Source organism: Cyanistes caeruleus, chromosome 4 (assembly GCF_971803275.1).
Source record: "Cyanistes caeruleus chromosome 4, bCyaCae1.hap1.1, whole genome shotgun sequence".
NCBI lineage: Eukaryota > Metazoa > Chordata > Aves > Passeriformes > Paridae > Cyanistes > Cyanistes caeruleus.
Genome location: NC_141704.1, coordinates 1,508,611 through 1,532,434, shown reverse-complemented (window position 1 = coordinate 1,532,434; position 23,824 = coordinate 1,508,611). Strand labels below are relative to the sequence as shown.

Here is a 23,824-nt window from a genome sequence, read left to right as displayed (position 1 = left end):
CCTGGAATAATCCCTGTTGCAAAACTGGTGGTTCACAGGTGGAATAGAAGCATTCCAAGAAATTACAGTAAAATCCTTGTTTTCCCCTCCCAGTTCTCCCAGTTGCTTGGAACCAGTCAGGGAATATGGTGGTCTGGGAAATCCAGCATCCTCTATCCCAAATTTCCCCGTTGATCTGCTCCAATATAACCCCGTTCTCCTGCCAGATTCCCTGTGGAATCTGGGGTGTGGATTTGAGTCCCCTCAGGTGGTGTCACCTCCTGCTCCTGCCAGACTCGGGGCATGTTGGGGCATTAAATGGAGGAGCTTTTTGGGATTCTTTGGCTGTGTCTCCTCCCCACAGGGGAAGGAAGCACCGGGGCAGATTTATGGGATGATGCCGGGGATCAGGAATGCGGGGTGTGGAGGTTCCACACCGGAATCCCATCGGTGTGGGAGACACCCATTAGTGCTGTCATCATCCGGGTGGGTAAACTGAGGCACCGGGAAATGCTTTGCCAATGTTACACCGGAAATCCGCAGTGGTGACTCCTGCTGTGGGCTCTGGCCAGTCGCCACATTCCCGCTTGGATTGAACGGGATCGCCGTGGGCAAACTCCACGTTCTGTGGGGTGGTTCCCTGACCCCCGTGGGAACGGGAAATAGGGGAATATTGGGAATATTGGGAGCCATTGGGAATTGTGGAAAAACAGTGGAAATGGCAGAGCCATGGGGAATTGCAAGGCCCTGACATAGGTGCATAAAATAACCGTATTTTATGAGGCGGTTCCCTGGCTGTGGTAGGAACCAGCAAAATGGAAATGGGGGAATAAGAGGAGACAGAATTCATGGGGAATGGGGGAGACACGGGGAACACGTGGGGGAATTCCGGGAAATATTGGAAAAGAAGGAACTGAAATTAGCGGCCCCAGCGGGGCCTCGAACCCGCGGCCCATCCATCGCTTCCCCTCCCTCTCGACCTCCCCCTCTCGTGACTACAACTCCCGGCGTGCCCCGGGGCCGGCGGAGCGTTGAGGGCGAGGCCAATGGAAGCGCCGCGGGGCGGTGACGTCACCGCGGGTGACGTCAGGGGTCCAGAGAGAGGCTGGGGCAGAGGCGGCCGGAGCGGCTGAGGGAGCGCGAGCGGCGCAGGGGGGGCCCTGTCGGCGACAGCGGCGACAGCGGCGACAGGAGCGGCGACAGCGACAGCGGCGGGTCCCAGCGCCTCGCGGCCCGGCGCTCCCCTGCTCCTCTCGGCGCCGGGCGGCCCCGGCCCGCGGCGGCGGCGCTGACAGCCCGCCCGGAGCCCCGGGGGCGGCCGCGGCCACCATGTCGTCCCCCAGCCCGGGCAAGAGGCGGATGGACACCGACGTGGTCAAGCTGTATCCTTGCCGTGCCCCCCTCCGGGCCTACTGGGGACGAGGATCCCCCCGCCCCGTGGCTGGGCCTGCAGAGGGGTGGGAGGGCGGGGGGCACCGGGGACCCCCGCTGGGGTCGCCCGCCAAACCCCCCCCCCCCATTCGCACCCCCTCGGCCTCTCCCCGGAGCTGGGGGTCGGATCTGCCTCCCCCCTCAGCAGGGGAGGCCTAACCTCTCCCGTTCTGCCGTATTTTGGGGGGTTTATCCCCCTCTGTGGCTTGACAGGCGGCCCTGGGGGTGTCTCTGCAGATCCCCCTTGGCGATGCCCCCCCAATCTGGGTGCCCCGCACCCCCCCTTGCCTGCCCTGGGGAAGGGGTGAGCAGTTCCAGCAGCCACAGCCCAAAGAAAGGCTTTTGTGGGGTTTATTATTATTATTTATTCCCCCATTTTACCCCGCGGTTCACGAAGCTTCTGGTGCCGGCTTAGGGATTTAATTTTTTTGGGGAGGACGGGGGGGGTCCCTCAGGGTCTGGCTCAGCAGACCCAGGGGTGGGTGAAGGGCATCAGGGCCCGAGCCCGTCTCCCAAGAGGTTTATGTAACCTTCCAGGTTTGGTCAGGCTTTATTACTTTTTATTTTTCCCCTTCTTCCTTCATAGATCTGTTTATATTTTTCCTCCTTGTTTTTATTCCTGGCCCTTTACGGGGCGGTGAATCCCTTTTTTCTCTCTGTCTGGAGAGTGGGTGGCGTTGAAAAATACCATTGGGAATTCGGTTCTGGGATTGTTTTATTAATAGTTTTTGTTTACAAGGTGGCGGTGTGAGCCGGGAAAGGGTAGGAATGACAAGAGTGGATGAAATGTTTCTCGGATCTATCGCCTGAACGTGCCCGACCTCCCTCAGCAGAACTCGGGGCTGGTGGCTCTGCCGTGCTGGTGTCGAGGGGTCGAGAAACGGGTCTGATTTAGTTCCCAGAGAGAGATAAACAAACTTATCTGGATTTGGTGGTGTTTTTTTGGAAGGGGTGGGGGGAGGGAGGAGCAGCAGCAGCGCTCCTGTTTGTGGCTTATCGAAGGAAACTTGTGTCTGACGTTTCGCGCAGCGCCTTTCTCCCCACAAAAGCTGCTCTCGGTGTATTTTTCGCCCTGTTTTTAAGCAAATAGGAAATGAGTCCTGATGGTGCTCGAATCGGAGCTATTTTTATCCGGGGGTTTAAAGTTACACACATGTCAGACTCCGCCAATTGCGATCGATGCTTAATCGCACCGGGAGGAGGGTCGGGAATTCCAGCTGTTTAGTGAGGGAGGGGGAAAACCTTTCTTAGGGATACCCTGGAAAGAGCTGTGGGCCAGAGAGGGGCCGAGGCCCAACCTGATCGGCTGCTGCTCTGTTTCCTTTTCCCCTCCCCCTCTCTTTTCCTTTTTTTCTTTTTTTTTTTTCTCCCCTTTTTTTGTTCGGTTCCTTGCCGGCTTCTCCAGCGATCGCAGCATTTTTTTGGAGGACAAAGAGCAGGTTTTCCCTGCGAAGTGGCTTTGCTGTGTGTTTCTAGGAGCTGGGTAGGTAGAAAGCCCCGAATATCTGGGATTCCTCTCGGTGCTGGGGAGTTTTTGCTCCGCTCTTTCTGCCCCCCTGACAAAAGGAACCCCGGCGGTTTTTCCAAAGGAGAAACCCTTGTTGTCGGCTCCGCTTTCCTTGTTTTCCAAAGGGTGAGGGTTAGAGCAGTCGGTGTCCTGCGGACAACAAACTTAGGAAGTTGGATGTGTCAGATGACTCCTCAGCACTCCTCCCTCCCTCCCTCCCTCCTTCCCCAGCCTTTTTTTGTTTGTCTGCCTGACTCGCCCGGGGTGAGCAGCTCGCTAGGCCCCGGCTCCCGAGACGCTTCCCTGGGGGGAATCTCCCCCTCTGGAAGCTGATCTGAAATCAGGGTCTCCTTTGAGACACGGCAACCAGGAGGGTCTCGGTGGTGGCCAGAGGAGAAGGGACTCGTCTGAAGGAATGTGCTTGAAGGCAGCTCCTCCTGGGGGTTTTCAGGGTTTTGTTGCTGTGTAGGGTTTTTGTTTGGGGGGATTTTTTCCCCCCTTTTTTGCCGCCCGTTTTCATTGCAGTTTCCCTTTTCATCCCCTTTCCACGTCTCCAATGGAGAATAATAGTATGGATTTATGGCCTGCCAAGGGTTACCTTTCCCAGTAGGGAGGGGGCACCGAGCAGGGTGAATAACACTCCTTCCTTCTCCTGCTCTGACAGGTTTAGGAGCCGAGCGAGGTCTTTTTATGGATCCCTATTTTCAATCCTAACACGTCCGTGTCCTTTTGTGGATGCCTCTTTGTGAGGAGGGAAGGGGAGAGGTGCCTGCTCTCCGTGGGGCTGCAGGAGAAGGGCAGAGCTCTGCGGGAATGCGTGGAACTGATGTTTAATAATCTCCTGGACGAGGATGTGCTCCAGCTCCCCGTCACTCATTGTCTCCCTCCGGACCGGGTTTGTGGTGCTGAGGCTGGGGAAAGAGAGCCATAATCCCTCCTCCCCTTTTTGGGGGGCTCCAGCCAAAGTTTCCTGGGTAACCTGTGACCCTTCAGAGCAGGCTTTTTGCAGGAAAGCTCCCCAAAAACACCTCCAGACCCACTCGCGAAACGCAGCATTATCCCACTGGGAACCCCCAAGCTCCAGGCCAGGCCTCTCCAGGTATCACCCACCCCGGGGAGGGCAGAATGGGGGCTCCCTTTTATAGTTACCCCAGTTTTGGGGCGAGTGCCAAGCTTGGAGCTGTGTTTGCAGGGAAAAGGCCTCCAGCTCTCGCAACTCCGCGGATTGGCTGCTCTGTTACTACCCGGAAACCGGGCCCGGGGCGGAGCGAGGCTGCAGCTGATGGGGTGCCCCTGGCAGGGTGTTTATACCCATGGGGGACCCACCCCAGCACCCCCATCCCTCCCCCAAACCACGGGGCCGTTTCCCGTTCCAACCCCGGGGTTTATTGTTCCGTGGCCGCTGCGCTCGCAGCTTCCCCTTGGCCGCGAGTTTATTTAGTGTTGATTTATTTTCCTCCTTTTGTGGAGAAATGCTGCTGGCTGGGTTGTAGTCCCCGAGCTCTATTTTTAAGCGTCAGAGCTGGAAAAGGGAAGTGTCACCCTGTTTTGTGCCTGAAAGGAATTATAAATAGTGGCCAGCTTTGTTTAAATCTCCCCCAGTGCTGCCCAGTTTGCAGAGCCGGGGGTTTGGGAGGCGAGTCAGGAGCGTAATTCACAGAGCATTGCACTCCCTGCTAATTTTAGGCTCGTCCTGAGTCAAGGAGAATAAAAGTACAAAGCTCCTTAGTTTTACCTGCAGAGCATTTTGTAATCTCAAAACTTCCCCCCCACCCCCCTCACTCTCCCCGCCGGTGTTTGCTCCGTCGAGGCAAAGGGTAGGACAGAGTTTACATTTGGGATAAATTCCTTTTTCTGGTCATTATAGGCTTACCCCCTGCACTTATCATCCCACTTGAACACCTTCCAAGAGTGGCGTTGAGCAATTGCAGGGTCACGTGGCTTTGTTCTCTTTGGCCTGTCCCCAGGGGAAGAGCGTGTGCACTGGAATGTCTTGTTTTGGTAGGGTTTGGTGGGGCTTTGTTGTTTTCTTGGGGTTTTGTTTGGTTTTGTGTGTTTTTTTAAATTTTTTTTTAAATTTTTTTGGTGTCGTGTTTTGTTTTAAAGGATGGATATTTCTGGAAACTTTGAATGTAAATTTTCAAATGTCACGCTACGCTTCTTTCTGCTCCACTTCTGGGGCTACGTTTTAATGAGGTCTCCAGGGACGAGGGGAAATTGTGTGGTGAGGCTTCAAAATGCACAAAGACGTGGCAGCAGCCCCTTCCCAGAGCTGGGAGAGCCCTCCCTTTTCCCAGAAATGCTGTCACAGGTGGTGGTTTATAAATCAAATCAGGTAAACGTGGCTTGGGAGGTTGTGCCCGTCTTTAGGAGAACTCAAAATCCATAAATCTCTGCCCAAACCAACTGGAGGAAAATAAATAATCTTTGTTGCCTAAATGACAACTTCCAAGGGTATCATCCTGCTGTTTTTAGAGCAGAATTCGGTGTCTTTTCTGGTGGCTGGATGGTTTTTTTCCCCAAAAATTGGGCTGGAGCTGGAATTTACTCTGCCTGTGTTGCCTTTTCAATTGGATTGGGGAGGATTTGGGAGCTCCTCAAGCAGACCTGAAAGCCAAGTGCACCTGTTTAATCATGGAATTGGCACCAAACTGGGAAATGAGGATTTGGTTTGGGCTGCTTGGAGCAGAGTTGGAGCCTGACATCCCAACCCTGCTTCAAATAATAAAAATATGGGTGATTTAAATTATTTCCCCATCTCATTCCATAGACTCAGAGCAGAGATTTTTGGAATACTGAGGAGTCTGGCAGGATGATGCTTCCCAGTTTCCCAGTTCTGAAGTGGTTTAGAGCACTAAATGCTGATAAAGCAAATTCTAGAGGCCTTTTCTTTGTCCTAACAATTTTAAAAAAACCCCAAAACTTGGGGGATTTCAGACAAACAGACATTTCCCTGTAAAATTACATCCTTGCTCTCCAGTGGGTCCAGGAGGTTGTGCCAGCTGTTTTTCCAGGTTTTCTTAGGGAAGCTGTGCTCGGATTTGTAGTAGGGGATTGTTTTTAAGTGTCATCGTGGTTGTTTTACAGTCCTGGTGAGCTTTTGGAAACATCTCCCTGAGCAACTCCCACGTGCTCCACATTTCTCAGCGGCAGGAGCCGATAAGGGGAGCTTGGAACTCCAATCCTCCAGATCCCAATATTTTGGATAAAGCAGGAGATGCCCCTCCATGAGGCCTTGCATTGTTTCATTTGCCAGGGGAAAATTCCATTTCATCTTCTCAGGAGTGTTGTGTCCTGGTTCTGATCATTGTGCACCAGCATTAAACGATGGCTGGGGGCTTTTTTTTAATGTTTTGGGGTTTTTTTTAATGTTTTAGGGGGTTTTTTAATGTTTTAGGGGTTTTTTTAATGTTTTGGGGTTTCTTTAATGTTTTAGGGGTTTTTTTAAATGTTTTAGGGTTTTTTTTTTTATGTTTTGGGATTTTTTAAAATAAATTTCTCCTTCAAACTCACCCTTAATTCCTACCCTGTTCCTGGAGCAGACAAGAAGGGAATAAATCCTGGAAGGTGCCGAGTTCCTCTTTGGGAATCACTCCAGATCATTCCTTGGAGGCTCCAGGTTTGCTGCCTCCAGCACAAAGGGAGATCCCTGAGGATGGAAAATCAAATCCCAAAGGGAATCCCAAAGGATCCCTGCCCTGTGTCCTGGGGGAACCAAAAGCAAAGGAGTGTTTAAACTGAAAGTTTTGATGGATTTTGTTTGCCCTTCTTTGTTTCCATGGAATTTTTCTTCCTAAACTGCAAGCCCTGATAGACTTTTTTCCATCTTTGTTTCCTTGGGTTTTTTTTTCCCTGGATTGAAAGCCCTGATAGGCCTTTTTCCCCTCTTTGTTTTCTTCTTTTTTTTTTCCCCCTAAATTTCAAATCTTGACAGACTTTTCCCCTCTTTGTTTCCCTGGGTTTTATTTCTAAACTGAAAGTCTTGATAGACTTTTTCCCTCTTTGTTTTTTTCATTTTTCCCCCTAAATTTCAAGTCTTGACAGACTTTTCCCCTATTTGTTTTTTTCCTTTTTTTCCCCCTAAATTTCAGGTCCTGACAGACTTTTCCCCTTTTTGTTTTCTTCTATTTTTCATCTAAATTTCAGGTCCTGACAGACTTTTCCCTCTTTGTTTTCTTCTATTTTTTTCCCCTAAATTTCAGGTCCTGACAGACTTTTCCCCTATTTTTCTTCATTTTTTCCCCCTAAATTTCAAATCTTGTCAGACTTTTCCCCTCTTTGTTTTCTTCTTTTTTTCCCCCTAAATTTCAAGTCTTGACAGACTTTTCCCCCTCTTTGTTTTCTTGCTTTTTTTTATCCCTAAATTTCAGGTCCTGACAGACTTTTTTCCCTCTTTGTTTTCTTTTTCTTTCCCCCTCTAAATTTCAACTCTTGACAGACTTCTCCCCTATTTGTTTTCTTCATTTTTCCCCCTAAATTTCAACTCTTGACACTTTTCCCCTCTTTGTTTTCTTCTATTTTTTTTCCCCTAAATTTCAAGTCTTGACAGACTTCTTCCCTCTTTGTTTTCTTCCTTTTTTTTCTCCCTAAATTTCAGGTCCTGACAGACTTTTCCCCTTTTTGTTTTCTTCTTTTTTTCCCCTAAATTCCAAGTCTTAACAAACTTTTCTCCTCTATTTCCCTGGATTTTATTCCCAAACCTCAACTCCTGACAGACTTTTCCCCCTCTTTATTTCCTCGGGTTTTATTTAAGGTTTTATTTATTAAAGTTTTTATTTTAAGGTTTATTTATTTATTTAAGGTTTTATTCCTAGATTGCAAACCTTGACAGACTTTCCCCCTCTTTATTTCCTTGGGATTTTTTTTCCCCCCCTTCCATCAAGGCAGAGCAGCAAGAATGGGGCTGTTGGGAAGGGAAAGGTGCCTCTGGAAGCACCCAGAGCTGGTCTCTGAACCTTCTCAAACCTTGATTTAATCAGAGCCATTCCCAGGATAAAAAACATAACAGGTTGTTGTTGAGGAAGGAGAGAGCCCACAGTTAAAGTGACAGGCTCCCATATGGAGCAGATTTCCAGCCAAATTCCTCCTGATTTCTGCTCAAGTCAGAGGTGATCCCACGCTGAGCCAAAAGTACCTGAATTTTCCTGGACTTTATTCTGGCAGCAAAAACGCTGAATACCATTTTTATTATTATTATTAATTATTTTTTTACAATATGAAATGTGAATTACAGATGTGTGGGTGTGTGTGTCTCACTGTGTGCATTCCCTCCTTTCACTCCCTCCATTTCCCTGTGGATTTTGTCCGTGGATTTCTGGAATAATGAACGTAGGGCCCCTGCTCTTTGTTTTTCCTCACCAAAACAGAGCTCTCGTGACTGAAGGATCGTCCGACCTTGTCATCTCTGCTTTCCACTGGCTCGTGCAGCCCCTGTGGATTCCAGCAGGAGCCTCTGGATGGGATGGATCCCAGGGAAATGGGCTGACTTGATTTTGTTGCTGGCAGAACCGTGAGGTTCTCGCTTTGCTTTTCATTTTTTTCTTTTTTTTTCTTTTTTTTTTTTTTTTTATTCCTTATTTTTATTCCTTTTTTTGGGTAAAATTTTATTATTTTATTTTATTGATTTATTTTATTGATTAATTTTTATCGATTAATTAATTATTGATTATCTTTTATTGATTAATTTATTATTTATTTTTATAGATTTTTTTTATTGATTTATTTTTTATTTTTTTAAAATTTCTTTTTATTTATTTATTTTAAATTTTTATTTATTCATTTATTTCTAAATTTATTTTTTAGTGATTCATTTTTTATTGATTTATATTTTTTATTGATTTTTTAAATTTATTTTTTATTTATTTTTTATTGATTTATTTTTATTTGTTTATTTTTTATTGATTTTTATTTATTGATTTTTATGTATTTATTTTTATTTATTTTTATTTATTTATTTTATTTTTATTATATTTTATAGTTATTATATTTTACATTTATTATATTATTTACTTTAATTATTATTTTGTTTTTATTTTTAAAATTTAATTTTATTCTATTTTATCTTTATTATATTAGTCATTAATTTTCATTATTATTTTTTAAATTTAATTTTATTTATTATATTATTCTATTTATTATATTACTCTATTTATTATTTTTCATTGTTATTTTATTTTTTATTATTTTTTTAAATTTAATTTTATTTTTTTCACCTCCTTGGGGTGCTCAGAGCTGTTTGTTTCTGGGTGTGGAATGCTGGATCTTGGAGAGGAGTGCAAGGATTCACTCTCCCATCCCCAAGTCAGTCTCTTCCCAAGTTTTTCCATCTGCTGTCCCCCTTATCCCATCTCCTTCATCACCTCCTCATCCTCACTCTCCATCTTTTCCCAGCTCCTCAGCCTCCCCAGGGATCTGAGGCTGGATGAAATCTCCAGGAAAACACTGATTTTACCCCATTTTGTGTGCCCAGTAATTCCTGCCTCATTTCTGCCTTCAGGACCCGGCCACTCTTTCATTTCACATCTTCCAGGAGCATCCTCTACCCTTCAATCTCTTTTCCTTGGAGCAAATTGATTCACCCTTCCAGGAGAACCCAAATCCCTCCCAAACCACTTGGCAGGAGGTGCTGGAGATCAGGGGCTGGATCCCTGTGGATGATTGTGAACTCAGCTCTGTCAGCTGGGAATTTCTGAGCAGGGAATTCCCTTTCAGCTGGGAATTTCTGAGCAGGGAATTCCCTTTCAGCTGGGAATTTCTGAGCAGGGCTGGAGCTCCTGCATCATCCACGTCCAGGAGATGATGGAGACTCCCAAATATTCCTGACTCAGAGGAAGGGGTAAAGCCATTTTGGATTATTTAGTTCATGCTGAGGGTCAGGTGTTGCTTTTCCAGAAATTGCTGCGTTTCCCTTTGCGTTCTTTCCTCGGAATCGTTACAAGAAAAGAGCGGAAAATAGAATTTATTTTTTTAGGGATTTTAGATTTGATTTTTTTAGGGACAAATGGAGCACCTGGGTGGATTGTTCTGAAAGGTTTTACAATGTCTGGCTTTAAATTGTTTGGTTTTTTATTTTTTTTGGTGTTATTTCCTTAAAAAATGAATGTTCTGAATTTGATAATGTGTTTTTTTTGGGGGGGAAAAGTCTACACTGTTGCCTTTTAGAGCAGCTTCACCCTGGAGGCTTTGTGTCATACCCTATGAAAGGCTGAGGTTAAAAGCTGACAGTTGATTATTAAATAAATTTTGCTTTTTGTACCAAATTCCAGGGGGCTTTTACCTAGCTTTGAGCAGTGGCAGGAGGAGTTTGGGGTGGAAATTTGAGCTGTGTTAGGAATAAAGGAATGGGATCGAGGGAAGAGGAATCCTGGAGGCAGGAATGGCATTGAAAGCTGAGCTTTGCACCAGGACCAGGCACTGTCTGGCTGTAAAATCCAGGATTTTGATAAAACAAACCCATTTTTTGGGCTAGGAGCAGCTATTTACACAATTTACCAAGCATAACCCCTGAAAAAAACCCCCAAACCAGCGTGTGACACCGAGCCTGAGCGTCCCAGATTAACCTCCACCACTGTAGATTAATGGATGCAAAGTTGAAAAAGATTGATAAATTATTAACTTAACCACTCTGGCAACTTCTTTTTTTTTTTTTTTTAATTTATTTTTTTATTTTTTGTGGGTTGTGGTGCTTTGTTTTGTCTCAGTGCTGGCAGGTTCAGGCCTGCTCCCAGGCTGTGTCCGAGGAGACACCCGATTCCTGCAGCAGGAAAAAGCTGCCTGAGAACACAACCCTGGCTTGTCTGAGCAGAGATTGAAAATTATTTTGTTCTTAAAGGGAGTTTCTAAATGAAAATGCTGTTTTAAAAGTCGATTTCGAAGCTCTTGGATCCCCAGAGTGGCCAAGGTTGGAGAGTTAAGACTCCTCTTGGTTCTGTGAAATGAAGCTGCTCCTTCAAGCCTTGCTCAGTGGAGTGTGAGCGTTGTGTGAAGCCAGAATAATTTATTTTTTAGTTTGAAAAGGACCAAATTTAGCTTTCAAATGCATTTGGGGAGAGGAGTTGTTGACTTTTTTTAAAATATAATATTGGGAGATCTGCACTGAGAGGAACCTGGAGGAGCAGCACATGGAAGGGACCTTAAAAATCATCCAGTTTCCACCCAAAATGTGGGCAGGGACATTTTCCACCATCCCAGGGCGTTCCAAGCCCTGTCCAGCCTGGCTTTGGGAATTTCCAGGGATGGAAAACCCTGGAATTGGTACAGGACGAATCCCAAAACTTTCCTTTGGCTCCTGGCTGTTCCCAAACCGATTTGTTCAGGGAAAAATCCTTTTTAATTTATATATATATATAATAAATATATATATATTTAATTTTTTTTTTAATTATCCTTTTATTTCCCTGGTTTATTCTTCCTTTTTGGGAACAGGGAGAGATTTCTCCCTGCTGTTAAATGAAAGCCTCTCCATCAGGGGAATCCACCTCTCCATCATCACCCTCTCCTTTCTGCTGAAGGCATCTGAAACTTGATTTTGTTTTTCTTGTGTCTGATGCCATTAATTCAGACTCTGTGACCTTCCCCCTCACATCTCCAAATCCAGCAGGCCTGGACCGGGTTTCACGTGGCAGCCAGGCAGGTTTTAAACCTCACAAAGCCCCGGCTGCTTTCCCGCTGAGCTCATGTTCTGCGGCACTGGGATCTTTCCGAAGGCACCCACATCCCCCTCGCCTGTGCTGCTGGATTTTAGCAACTCTCTAAACACTCAGCCAGCTTTAGAAACTTCGTTTGAATCAAAGAAGATAGTCAGGGGTTGATTTATTTTATTTTTTTATTTTTTTTTTGGGAAAGGCTTCGCTTGGGAATCCTCAATTCCAAAGTCAATCCTCAATTCCAAAGTCAATCCTCAATTCCAAAATAAAGGGAATAATCCTTCCAGGAGTGCAGTAGTTTATCCTGGGAATGTCAGAAAATCCTGGTTACACTGATTTATTCCTTGCTGCTCCTGAAGTCACCTCCTACTTTTTGTTTCCCACTTTTTATTTTTATTTTTATTTTCTTTTGAGGCTGTGTTGGTGTTGAATTGAGGGAAGCAGTGGAAATAAGGAAGCTGAATGATCAGTGCTTTGTTTGACATCGTTGGTAACTTAATACTCCTGGCTCAGGGGGAGGAATCCGTGCCTGGAGATTGGAGAAAGCTCAGATCCCAACAGGAGAATGTGCTTTGAGAAGGGCTTGGTTGAAAATTTGGGATGTCAGAAATCAGATCCCGGTAAGTCAAGAGCCAGAGCCTGTGTGTTCCTTGAAAGGGAAGGTATGTGAGGAGGTGTTAACTCACCCTGCTCTCACTGGAGCTGCTTTTTTAAACTCCTCTAAAGCTCCAGGGTCTCGGATTTAAACTGATTTTTGTCAGCTGCACCTTGCTCAGAATCCACCGGTTTTATCCCTTCGTGGTTTGTTTAGCCATAAAAAAATCATTTTAGACTCTGGCCTGCTTTGGAGCAAAAAAATTCCCCAGAAAATAACCTGAAAACTGGGAAGAGGAGGCAAAACCAGCGTGTTTTGTACATGGAGAAAACCCAGAGCCCCAGTTTGGCAGGACTGAGGAAATATTCCCACTTGGTTTTAGCAAATCAGTGAAACTCTGAACCCTGCTTGGGTCACTGCTGGAACTAAAATCGAGACTTGAGCCTTGCCAGATGAAATTAAAGATCCCCTAAAATTGAGCTGATGAGCAATAGTGCCCCTAATGGATCCTTTTCATCCCCTATTTTGTGTTTCAGGGTTTGCCACAGCTTTGTTTTTCCTGTGAAATCAGGAAATTTGTTGACCCTGTGTTTAAACCAGGTGCCCATGCTGGTGCTAAAGTGAATTTTAGACATTTTGGGAGTAGTTTGGGGAGGAGAAGGGTGTGTTTGGCTCTTCTGGTGTGTCCCAGATGCTGCTCTCCCTGACCTGCATCATAATTCCTGCAGCTCCTGTGCTCCCAAGCTTTTTAAATGTCAGTTCTCTGGGAAAAAAAAAATCAGAATTTTTCCTCATTTCAGCAGGATTTCTTGAAAAATACTGAGGGGTAACAAAAGATTTGCTGGTTTCACCTGTTTAAATGTAGCAAGAAATGGGTTTGTGGGGTTTGTGCAGGGATTCTGGTGCTGCTGCTGCCTCTTCTCAACTCTGCATTTGGTTCTGGGGCTTTTTTCCCTGTTAGTTTTTCTTGGATAAGTGGGAATTGTGTGTGAGAAAAGTTTATAACACAACAAACGTGGTCTATGGAAAATGTGGGAATCAGATGATCTTTAATGGTCCCTTCCACCCCAAAATTCCACAATAACTGGCTGCTCAGAGTCTGAACCAGCATCTCTGTCTCGTTAGAGGCAAATATTGTGCTGATAAACGTTGAATTTGCTGTAATTTGTTTCTTTTTGGACTTTTATCTTTTTGCAGGGGCTTCCTGCTCAGTATGGCTGGGATGTAACAGAGTTCTGCAGGTTCAGGAGATGCATTAATGAGGTTTTTTTAAAGAGTTTTGGAATTTTTTTTAGCTTCTCAGTAGCCACTGAGCTCTTTAAATTGTCCTCTGTGGCTCTTGGTGCCTTCCAGAGTCACAGATTTCTCTGTAGCCACCCCAAATTCGGTGCCATTCTGGCATTTCAGGATATTCTGTGTTTCTCTTGCCAGTTTTCTCCAGACTTGGGAGGTGAAACCTGGGATAGCTGAACTCCACAATCCTCTTTAATAATCCAGATTTTATTTCCAGGGGCAGCTGGGAATCTGCTGCTGAGCATCCCAGCAAAAAGTAGACGGGGCTTTGATATTCTTTTACAAAAGTGCTTCAAACAGCAAAATAAACCCTGAAAGAGGGTGGAGAACACTCCCCTAATTCTCTCAGGAGATAGGGTGGATCAGAAGCAGGATCCACTTGGCTCAGGCCTGTCCTGTGGGTCCAAATTTCCCATTTTGGGTCTCCTGGAGCCTCCCAGGAGGCAGCAGGACTTTGCCACGTGCACATCCTTCTCTCAGGCGTCACAGAAACCCACATCAGCTGCTTTTTAGGTCATTACCAGACTGAACTAAATATAGCCTGTGAGCCAGAAGTGGGAGGTTTTGTATCCAAATTCCTGCCCCATCCCTATTTCTGGAGCATCTGTGCCCCACAGCCTCTGCTGGAATTCCCATTTCCTTTTAATCCCAGCGGGCAGGGACGAGGCTGAGCTTGGCTTGGGAAGTTCCTGGAATTGCAGGGAAGAGGAACAGGACATGGAGTTTCTTTATGGATGAAAGCTTTGAGTCCCATTTTGAGCTGCCAGTGTGGCCAAGAGGTGAATCCTGTCCCATTTTTTGTGGATGGATCAGCTCCATATCCCAAAAAAAACCCCCGTGGCTTGCTGAGCTCTGGTTGCTGCTGGAGATTTGTGTAGGTTTAGGGTGGGAACAGCTCAGGGTAAAGGGAGAAAACCACTTTTCTCATTACCCTTTAAATTTATCTCAAGTAAGGAATGTTCCCATTTTTACATTTTTTTTATTTTTTTTTTCCTTTCCAAGCCCCACATCTCTGCTAAAATTGTCAAATGGCAGAGATGAGTAAAGGGGAGGAAAATAAGTCACTGTGGCAGCACAAGGGAAAATTGCTGGGAGCAGTGTGCTGGTTCTGTAATTCCAAGCTGTCTTTATTTCAACTTCCTTGATTGTTGCAGGATCCTGCTTCTTTGCACACTGGTTAATTGGTTTTTTTTTGCTTTTGTGGATTAGTAATATTGTCCTCCAGAAGGGTTTCAAGTGTGTCAAGGCTGCTTAATTCTGATTTATTAAAGAAGGCTGTGATAAATGTGTGTCTTTGAGAGCTTGGCTGGCTCTGCTGGAGGTCACCTGGAATTCAGAGCATCTGGCAGAGGTCGGCTCCAGGCTTTTTGTTCTGTGCTGGGGAAAATTCAGGGTTGGGGGGGGGTTTTATCAGCTCCTCTCTGAAGGAGGAGACACTTCAAACTCGGTGACAAAATCCCACTTTTTCAGGCAGCTGCACCTGCTAACGACTAAACTGTTAATTAGTTTTTAGCGCGCTTGCAGTGGTGTTCTTTTGTCTCTTCTATAATGGTGATTCAAAGAGATGATGTCAAGGAATCTCCCGTTTCAGCTGAATTTAACTCATTATGAGAAAACTCTGCCTTCACTCCAAAGCTCCCCGAGACACCCTAAAAACTGGGAATTGCAGAATCCCGACACCACCGTTTATCCTGGCGGTGTGGGGTGTATTCCAGGCCTGATCCCAAAGCTCAACTTCAATTTTCAATTGACTGCTGGTATTTTTTTCCCTTTTCTGCTGCACTGTAACAAACCCCAGGTAGAGTTATTCCTGCGGGGAGCCTCCGGGTGAGTTTTTCTTCCTGCAGCTCTCCGAAACACGAGGACGTCAATTTGGGGATGGCTGATTTATAAAACTCCCCTGGGCTCTGTCTTTTCTTCTCACACGAGTGCTGAGCCTCTCGTTAGGGAGTTGAGAGGGAAATGGGATAATTAATCCTGAGCAGATGTGCTAGAACAAGAGACAGGAGCAGGGGTTTGGATGAGCTGCTCCTGATTCCAGCGGATCCCTCTGGCCTGGTTTCCCTCTCTGAGTGGATTTGGTGCTTTTGGGTAGGGAAATTTAATTTAGATTTTGATTTTTTTATTATTTTTTTATTATTATAATTATTATTATAATTATTATCGTTATTATTATCATCATTATCGTCATCATTATTATCATTATTATTTTTATTATTATTTTTATTATTATCATCATTATTATCAATATTATCATTATTATCATCATTATCATCATCATTATTATTATTCTCATTATTATTCTCATTCTCGTTATTTGCATTATTATTCTCATTATCATTATTATCATTATTATCATTATTATAATTATCATCATTATTATCATTATCATCATTATCATCATTATCATCATTATCATCATCATCATCATTATCATCATTATCATCATTATCATCATTTTTATCATTATCATCATTTTTATCATTATCATTATCATCATTATCATCATTATCATCATCATCATTATCATCATTATCATTATCATAATTTTTATCATTATCATCATTATCATAATCATTATCATCATCATTATTATTATCATTATCATCATTATTACCATCATTATCATTATAATCATCATTATTATCATTATCATTATCTATATAAAATTATTCTTTTAATATTCTTTTATTTCCAATATTATTTATTATTTTAAAATATTTTAAAATATTTTAAAAATATTTATTAAATATTATTTATTATTTTGTTTCCAAGAGTTTCCAGCAGTGAGAGCACATTCCAAACTCCACCAGGGAAATATCCCAATCTTTCTCCAGCCCTCCCTCCTCTGCATTTTGGAGGAATCTGTGGAAAAATAATCCCATTTTTCCTTTCCTTTGCTTGTGGTGGTGCCACCTGAGCCAAATTGAATTTAAAGAACCCTTCCAGTGCCTTAAGGGGGCTTAAAAAAGGAGTTCTTTAATTAATTAAATTCAATTTTTTTTTTTTTTAAAAAAATAAATTTAATTTTATTAATTAAATTGAACTAATTAAAAAAGGAGGGAGAGGGATCTGGAAGGGAGGGAGAGGATGAGGAGGAATGGCCATAAACTGAGAGAGGGGAGTTTGAGATGGGAAATTGAGAGGGAATTCCTGGAGAAGCTGTGGCTGCCCCTGGATCCCTGGAATTATTCCAAACCAGGTTGGAGAGGCTTTGGAGCACCCAGGGATGGTGGGAGGTTCTTGTGGATGATTTTTAACAATCCCTCCCCACCCAAACCATTCCATGATTTTAATCCCTGCCTTCCTGGGGAAAAAGCTTCCCATAAAGAAATTCCCAGGGCTTGAGAAGAGCCTGGACCTTTTCCTTCTGCTGAGCAAAGGAAACATCTCCAAAACTTGGAAACCATAAAAAAAAATTAAAATTAAAAATTGATATTTTTATCAATATCAATTGATAAAAATGATATTTTATCAATAAATAAATAAATAATTATTATTATTTATATTTATATTTATCAATATAAATTAATAATATATATCAATTTATACCTGCCTTCATCATCACAGTTATCCTGGGATTTGGGCTCTCCCAACTCCTGGCTCTGGTGTTTTCCCAGCTCTGCCTTCCCAAAAATTCCCAAATCCAAACAAAGCTCCCAAGCCTTTGTTGGCTCCTGATTTTCCACTGCTGGTGTTTGGGGATCATTGTTAATTCTGATTCTCTCTCCTGCCTTCCTCTGGAACAAAATTTATCTTTAAACCTTCAACTTGCAGGAAAATCCTGTGCAATTAATCCCTTGGGAAAAGCCCAAAACCCTTTGGAAGTGCTTGAAGTTTAAAATCACATTTTTTTTTGTGGGTGAGAGTTGTTCTTGGTGCAAAAGCTGATGGTGGGAGCTGGATGCAGGAGGAATTTCTGGGATTAAAGGAAGCACCAACCTGATTTCCTGAATTTCTGAGGTTGATAAATGAACTTTTTGCAGGTGGTTTTGGTGATGAAACCAACTTTTTGCAGTTGTTTTCGTGATTAATTTTAATCAGTCTTTTTAATTGACATTTTAAGCAGAATTGGCCAGGCTGGGTTGAGCTTGGAGCAGTGGAAGGTGTTTCTGCAGGTGAAACTGGATGGTTTGAAGGTTTCATTCCAACCCAAACCAGGCTGTGATCCCACTTTTCCAGAGTAAACACCTTGATGGGTGGGAATTACCTTGGGAATTGTGTGTTTGTATTTCCTCAGGATTCATCCTTACAGTGAAATCCCACCTGACCTGGCAGAAAGCAGAAATATTTATTTCTCTAATATTTATTATTTAGAATATATATTATATTATATTATATTATATTATATTATATTATATTATATTATATTATATTATATTATATTATATTAATTATATTATATATATCTATTATATATCTATTACATATATTATATATCTGTTATATATATTATATATATCTATTATATATATCTATTATATATATTATATATCTATTATATATATTATATATATCTATTATATATATACTATATATATTCTATATTATATATATATTTATTTATTTAGAAATATTTCTTATTCTAATAAATAGAATAAATTCTATTGATTAATAGAAATAAACCTTTAAAATTCTTTACATTTCAATAGAAAAATGATTAGAAAAATAATAATAGAAAATAATAATTAGAAAAATAATAATAATAGAAAAGAATATAATAATAGAAAATAATAATAATAAATTAAAAATAATAAAAATAATTTAATAGAAAATAATTTAATAGAAAATAATTTAATAGAAAATAGTTTAATAGAAAATAGTTTAATAGAAAATAATTTAATAGAAAATAATTTAATAGAAAATAATTTAATAGAAAATAATTAAGAATAGAAAATAATTTAATAGAAAATCATTAAGAATAGAAAATAAATCTTTAAATGCACTATTCCTATCCCTTTAAATGCCACAAAATTCAGGGACAAAGCAGCTCAGCTGTTGCCTCAGCCCTGAGGATGTTGGGTGTGTTTTTGGGATGCCACAGTGCCCCATTGGCCTCATTCCATTGGGAGGATGAAGAGGATAATTGATTTAATAACCCTGACAGTGGAATGTTGGATTGCTGGAGGAATTTTCTGTTCTAAACCCTGCAGGAAACTCCTGCACCTTTTCCTGTAGCGCTGCTGGTTTTTGGTGCGTGGGTTTGTGGTGGTTTTATGTTGGGGGTGACCTGAAAAGAAGGAAAATTGTATCAATTTCAGTTGTGTGGAAGCAGGGTGTTTTTAAATCACTTTTTAGGGGTTTTTTTCTGCTTTGGGATATTGTGGTTGTTGTAACTTGGTTGGGTCTGTGATTCAGGATTGGGATTTGTGCTAAAATCCCAATGGAATTGTGTGTAAATCCTGCCTGAGCTGCTCCTTTAAAACACTTTAAACAAAAGCAAGGAGGGGGAAAGCAAATGTGATCCCTCTGGAAGTTCTGGCAGGGAGAGAAGGGAGCAAATCCCATCCTCCAGGGTTTGGGAGGGATCTTTAAAAGGCACCCTCAGGTCCCCAGCTCCGAAATATTTCCGTGTAGGATCAGAAAACAACCCCACTGTGGAGATAATTCCGTTTTCCTTGGTGCTTGGGGAGCAGGAAAGGAAAAATCCCCCTGGATTCTGTTCCTGGCAGGCCATGGAGAGCTGATCACCCCCATGCCAAAGGAGCAGGATCCCAGCCAGGACCATAAATGGGTTTCAAATGAGCCTTCCCAACTTCAGGAAGAATTTTGGGTGCAAACCCCTTCCACAGGCTTGATGTTTATCCTGATTTTCCATTGCTTGTGAGCTGCTCTCTGCCTTCTCTGCTGCACTTGAGGTTCACAAGGGCAGAATTTCACTTTTCTTGAAGAAATCGCATTTTTAGTAGCATTTTGAAAGGAACAAATTCCCCAGGTGCCTCAGGAATGATCCACCTTGAAAATAAAACCCCACCTGGAGCTGGTAGAGCTTCGTGTGCTCCTTCAAATTGTGTGGTGGGAAATCTGCACCGAAGCCAAACCAGGATTTTCCTCTGTGTTAATTCAGGAATTGCACTGATCTCAAGCCTAATTTCCACATTCAGTTGGCTTTTATTTCCTCCACCCATGCTGGAAAAATCCCAGAGGGTTTGGAGATTTATGTTTTAAAGCTCTTTTCTTTGAGGATTGGCAGATAAGAACCAGCAAGGCTCGGAAACTGCTGGAGCTTCTGGCTGAGGTAGCGGAGAATTCTGGAACAAACAACTGGGGAATGGCCTAAAAGCAGAGAGGGTAAGTTTAGATTAAATCTTAGGAGGAAATTCTTCCCTCTGAGGGTGGTGAAACCTTGGCACAGCTGGGCTGTGGCTGCATCTGGACCCCTGGAATTATTTAAGGACAGGGCTTGGATCACCCTGGGTCGGTGGAAGGAATTCCCCTTCCCACCCAAATTTTAGGATTCTGTGAGACATCAGTTCTTCCTACCCCCAAAATACCTTTGGGAGATTTTCTTGCTGTTGTGGTTGGAGCAGAAAACACCTGGGTGAGAGGCAGTTCCCTGCTGGGAGTTTGGATTTTAAGCACAAAAGCCAATTATTGAAGAATTAAAAGTTGAAGCAGCTTTTGTGAGCACAGAGCTGCCTCATTTTCCCTGGCACCGTCCAATTCTGTGAGCTCTGAGCCTGGTTCAGAGTTCAATTCCCAGGCTGGAATTTCAAGCAGTTTGGTGCTGTCTCAGTTCTGAAAACCATGATTTAAAAATGTTTAAAATTTTAAAAATGAATTTATTCATTTAGTTAATTAAATTAAATTTAAATTTAATTGTTAATTAAATTTTATAATTAAAAAATGTGTTGCAAGTGGGATCAGGAAATGCATCCTTGAGTATTTTCTGCTGGGGTTGGAAGGAACTCTACAAAACAACCCCAAGCTGGGGAGAGCTCTGTTTTCCTTGGAGAGGTTTGGGGAGCCAGGAGAGCAAAAATCCCGCTGGATTCTGTTCCTGGCAGGCCATGGAGAGATCCTGAGCAGGACTTTGGAAGTTTTTCCTCCCCATTGTGATAATTTAGCAGTTCAAGGTTCAATTTCTTTACAGGAATCCTCTCCCAGGCCTGATTTTATTTCTTTTTGAAGCATCCCAGCATTTATAAAACCAGTTCTGAGGATTTCCCTGGTTTCACATTTCCTTAAGGCAGAGTTAGGCTGGAGTTTGAGCTGAGGATCAGGAATTCTCCAGGAATTCCTCCTCACTCTCCATGGCCCAATTCAGCATCTTTTGCAGGCAAGGAAAGATCCTGGCAATGGGCAGCAGGGAGGATGTGGAATCTGCCTCCAGAGCTGGACCTGCTCCATGCCAAAGCTAAATTTAATCTTAATTTACAATATTTCCTTTGACACTTTCTCCTTCCTGCCACAAAACCTTTTTATCTTGTTTAAAATCAAGACCTTGACATAATTCTAGATTTTTTATTATTATTATTATTATTTTTTATTTTTTTTCCTAAATAAGCTCTTGCCAAAAGTCAGCTCTTGGCATCCTCTGCATCTTCTTTTGAGTGCAAACATCTCATCCCAAGGGTTTTCCAGCAGGAGGAGATGGATGTTTGTCCCTTTGGGGCTTTGAGAGGCACTTTCTAAATGACTCTGGAGGTTTCTGTGAGTGAAAAAATCACTAAAATCTACAAAAAACTTAACCCAAACTTCCCTTGAGGAAAAAAAACCTTTAAAATAATGGTTTCCCCCCCCCCCCCACAAAAGACTAAATTGGAGAATTATTTAAATATGTGAAAGCAATTTTCTTTTAGGAGAACTGCTGAAATTCTTGTAAATCATGTGATGAGGCCCAGCCCCAAATTACACTTAAATCTTAGGCTTGGTGTCAGGTTTAACACAGGTTTAGGGTCACGCTCAGCCCTGCGGTTTCACAACCTTGGTTTCTCTTTCACAAGTTTCAGCACTTTTTGAATCTTCTCAGAGAGAAAATCGACCTTTGCCAGCACACCTGGAAAAAAAAAAATCAAAAAATTTTATTTTCTCCTTCTGATATTTCTCTGAAAACACACTTGAAATTCCTGGCTGGTGTGAGAAGTTGATGATTTATCCACGAAATACTCAATTTCCACCTCTGTGTCCCATTTCCATGGAAACCAACTTCTCTGGGTGGGAGTTTGGAGTGGTGCAAATAATAAATGTGGTGCTTCAGCTCAGGGACAGATGTGTGGCCACCAGAACGATTCCAGTTCCATCCTCAGTTCTCCTGCATCCAGCTCTGGCTTCCCCCCTCAGCTGAAACTCAGAGAATTCTTCTGCTTCCTGATTATTTCCAGCTCTCATGGAATTCTCCTGGCAAGCTCAGGCATCAGGTCAGAGTGGAATCCTGGGGATGTTTTTGCCTCTCCAGTCCTCATTTTGTGCAGTTTCTCCCTGTAGGATCCATTTAAGGAGTTTGCTCATTGACTGTTGCTTTTAATTAGGTGTTAATTACACCTCTCCTATCCCTGTTTGGCTTTTCCTGAGGATTTTTTTTCCTGATTTAAGGGAATCCTGTGCTTGTGGAGGTGGATCTGTCGCTGTGGTCACACTTTGAGCTTTATTGATCCCAACTCCCTTCCATCAAATCCAATCCCTTTGAGAATTCCTGTGCCGACTTCTCCTCACCTTGATGGGTTCATCTCCCTGCCAGGACCTGTGGAGGTTCCCAGGGATTGGGATCCACTCATGGGATGGAGGGAATTCCTGGGAATTCCTGGTGCCACTGCTGCACCAAGTCAATTCCAGTCTCTCATGTGAAAAATAACAGGATCATGGAATTTTAGTTGGGAAAAAACCTCTGAGATCTTTGAGTCCAACTGTTCCCACCCCTGCCCCACCTTGTCCCCAAGTGTCACATCCCCAGGGCTGGGAAATCCCTCCAGGAATGGGCACTTCCCCCTGCCCTGGGCATTTCCAATGCCTGACCCCCCTTTCCATGGAGGAATTTTCCCTGAAATCCACCCTGAGGCTCCCCTGGCCCATCCTGAGGCCGTTCCCTCTCCTCCTGTCCCTGTTCCCTGGGATAAGATCCCAAATCCCCCCCGGCTGTCCCCTCCTGGCAGGGAGTTGTACAGAGCCAGAAATTCCCCCTGATCCCCCTTTTCTCTGGGATGAGCCCCTTCCCATCTCCCTCAGGAATTCTCCAGCCCCTTCCCATCTCCCTCAGGAATTCTCCAGCCCCTTCCCCATCTCCCTCAGGAATTCTCCAGCCCCTTTCCAGCTCCCTCAGGAATTCTCCAGCCCCTTCCCATCTCCCTCAGGAATTCTCCATCCCCTTCCCATCTCCCTCAGGAATTCTCCAGCCCCTTCCCATCTCCCTCAGGAATTCTCCAGCCCCTTCCCATCTCCCTCAGGAATTCTCCAGCCCCTTCCCATCTCCCTCAGGAATTCTCCAGCTCCTTCCCATCTCCCTCAGGAATTCTCCAGCTCCTTCCCATCTCCCTCAGGAATTCTCCAGACCCTTCCCAGATCCCTCAGGAATTCTCCAGACCCTTCCCCATCTCTTCTCCCTTCCATGGATAAAAATTCCAATATGCACCTGCCTTTTTTTCTCCTCAAGTTGAAACTTCTTAAGGGATCAGCAGAGCACTGGGGAGGGCACTGAATGAATTTCTTTTCCTTAGGAAAAGGGCAGCTCTATCCAGCTTGGAATGGGATTCACTTTATCTTCCTGTGGTGTTTCTGGTGAAGGAAAAGCAGGTTTGGAGCTTGGAGTGGAGGAAAATGCTGACTTGCTTTGTGCTGGGTTCAGAGCAGCCAACTCGTCTGCAAATTATCTCCAGGGAAAATCTGACTTTTCCTTCTACCTTTTCCTTATTACTCCGGGTTTTTTTGGCACAAAAATGGCTGGAAATCAGCCAGATTTAAATCACTAGAAGCTCCAAAGAAAGCAAATCAGGCTGGAGGTTTTGCTGGAACAGCATTTCCTTCTCCCCAAATCCCTGTTTTCATCTGGAAAACGCCAACTTTTGCTTCCCCGCAAAATTCCTCTCCATGGGGTCAGCGGTGACCGAGGGAAATTTGCCATCCTTATGTGAAATTGGGAGGATAATTGAATTGTGGAATAATTGAAGAATTCTTTTTCTTCTGTGTGATTTCTTCCCTCAGGCAGGTAAAACCTGCTGAGAGAAGTGGCCAGGAATGGTTTTGTTTATTTTTCCCGAAGCAAAGCAGAGTTTCCCACAAGGAAACTCCTGTGTGCAATAAAACGAAAACTCAGCAGCCAGGCACAGGTTCAGGTATAAATTCACAATTCCTGACCTTCCCAGGGTGTTTTTGGCAGGAAACAGAGCTGGTGTTGTCTTACAAGGAGTGAAACCCCCTCTGTGTTGGGCTGTCCCTGGT

At 43.5% G+C, this 23,824-nt stretch overlaps 1 protein-coding gene across 1 annotated transcript in view; it reads left to right on the top strand.

Moving 5' to 3' along the window:
- Positions 1–1,080: 1,080 nt before the first annotated feature.
- The window catches only part of UBE2H (ubiquitin conjugating enzyme E2 H), a 42,595-nt gene continuing 19,851 nt past the window's right edge, over positions 1,081–23,824 (top strand). Inside the window, exon 1 of the mRNA XM_086886286.1 lies at positions 1,081–1,361. Within this exon, the coding sequence (XP_086742412.1) occupies positions 1,309–1,361 (53 nt within the window). The 5' untranslated portion in view covers positions 1,081–1,308. The remainder of the gene's footprint in view (positions 1,362–23,824) is intronic.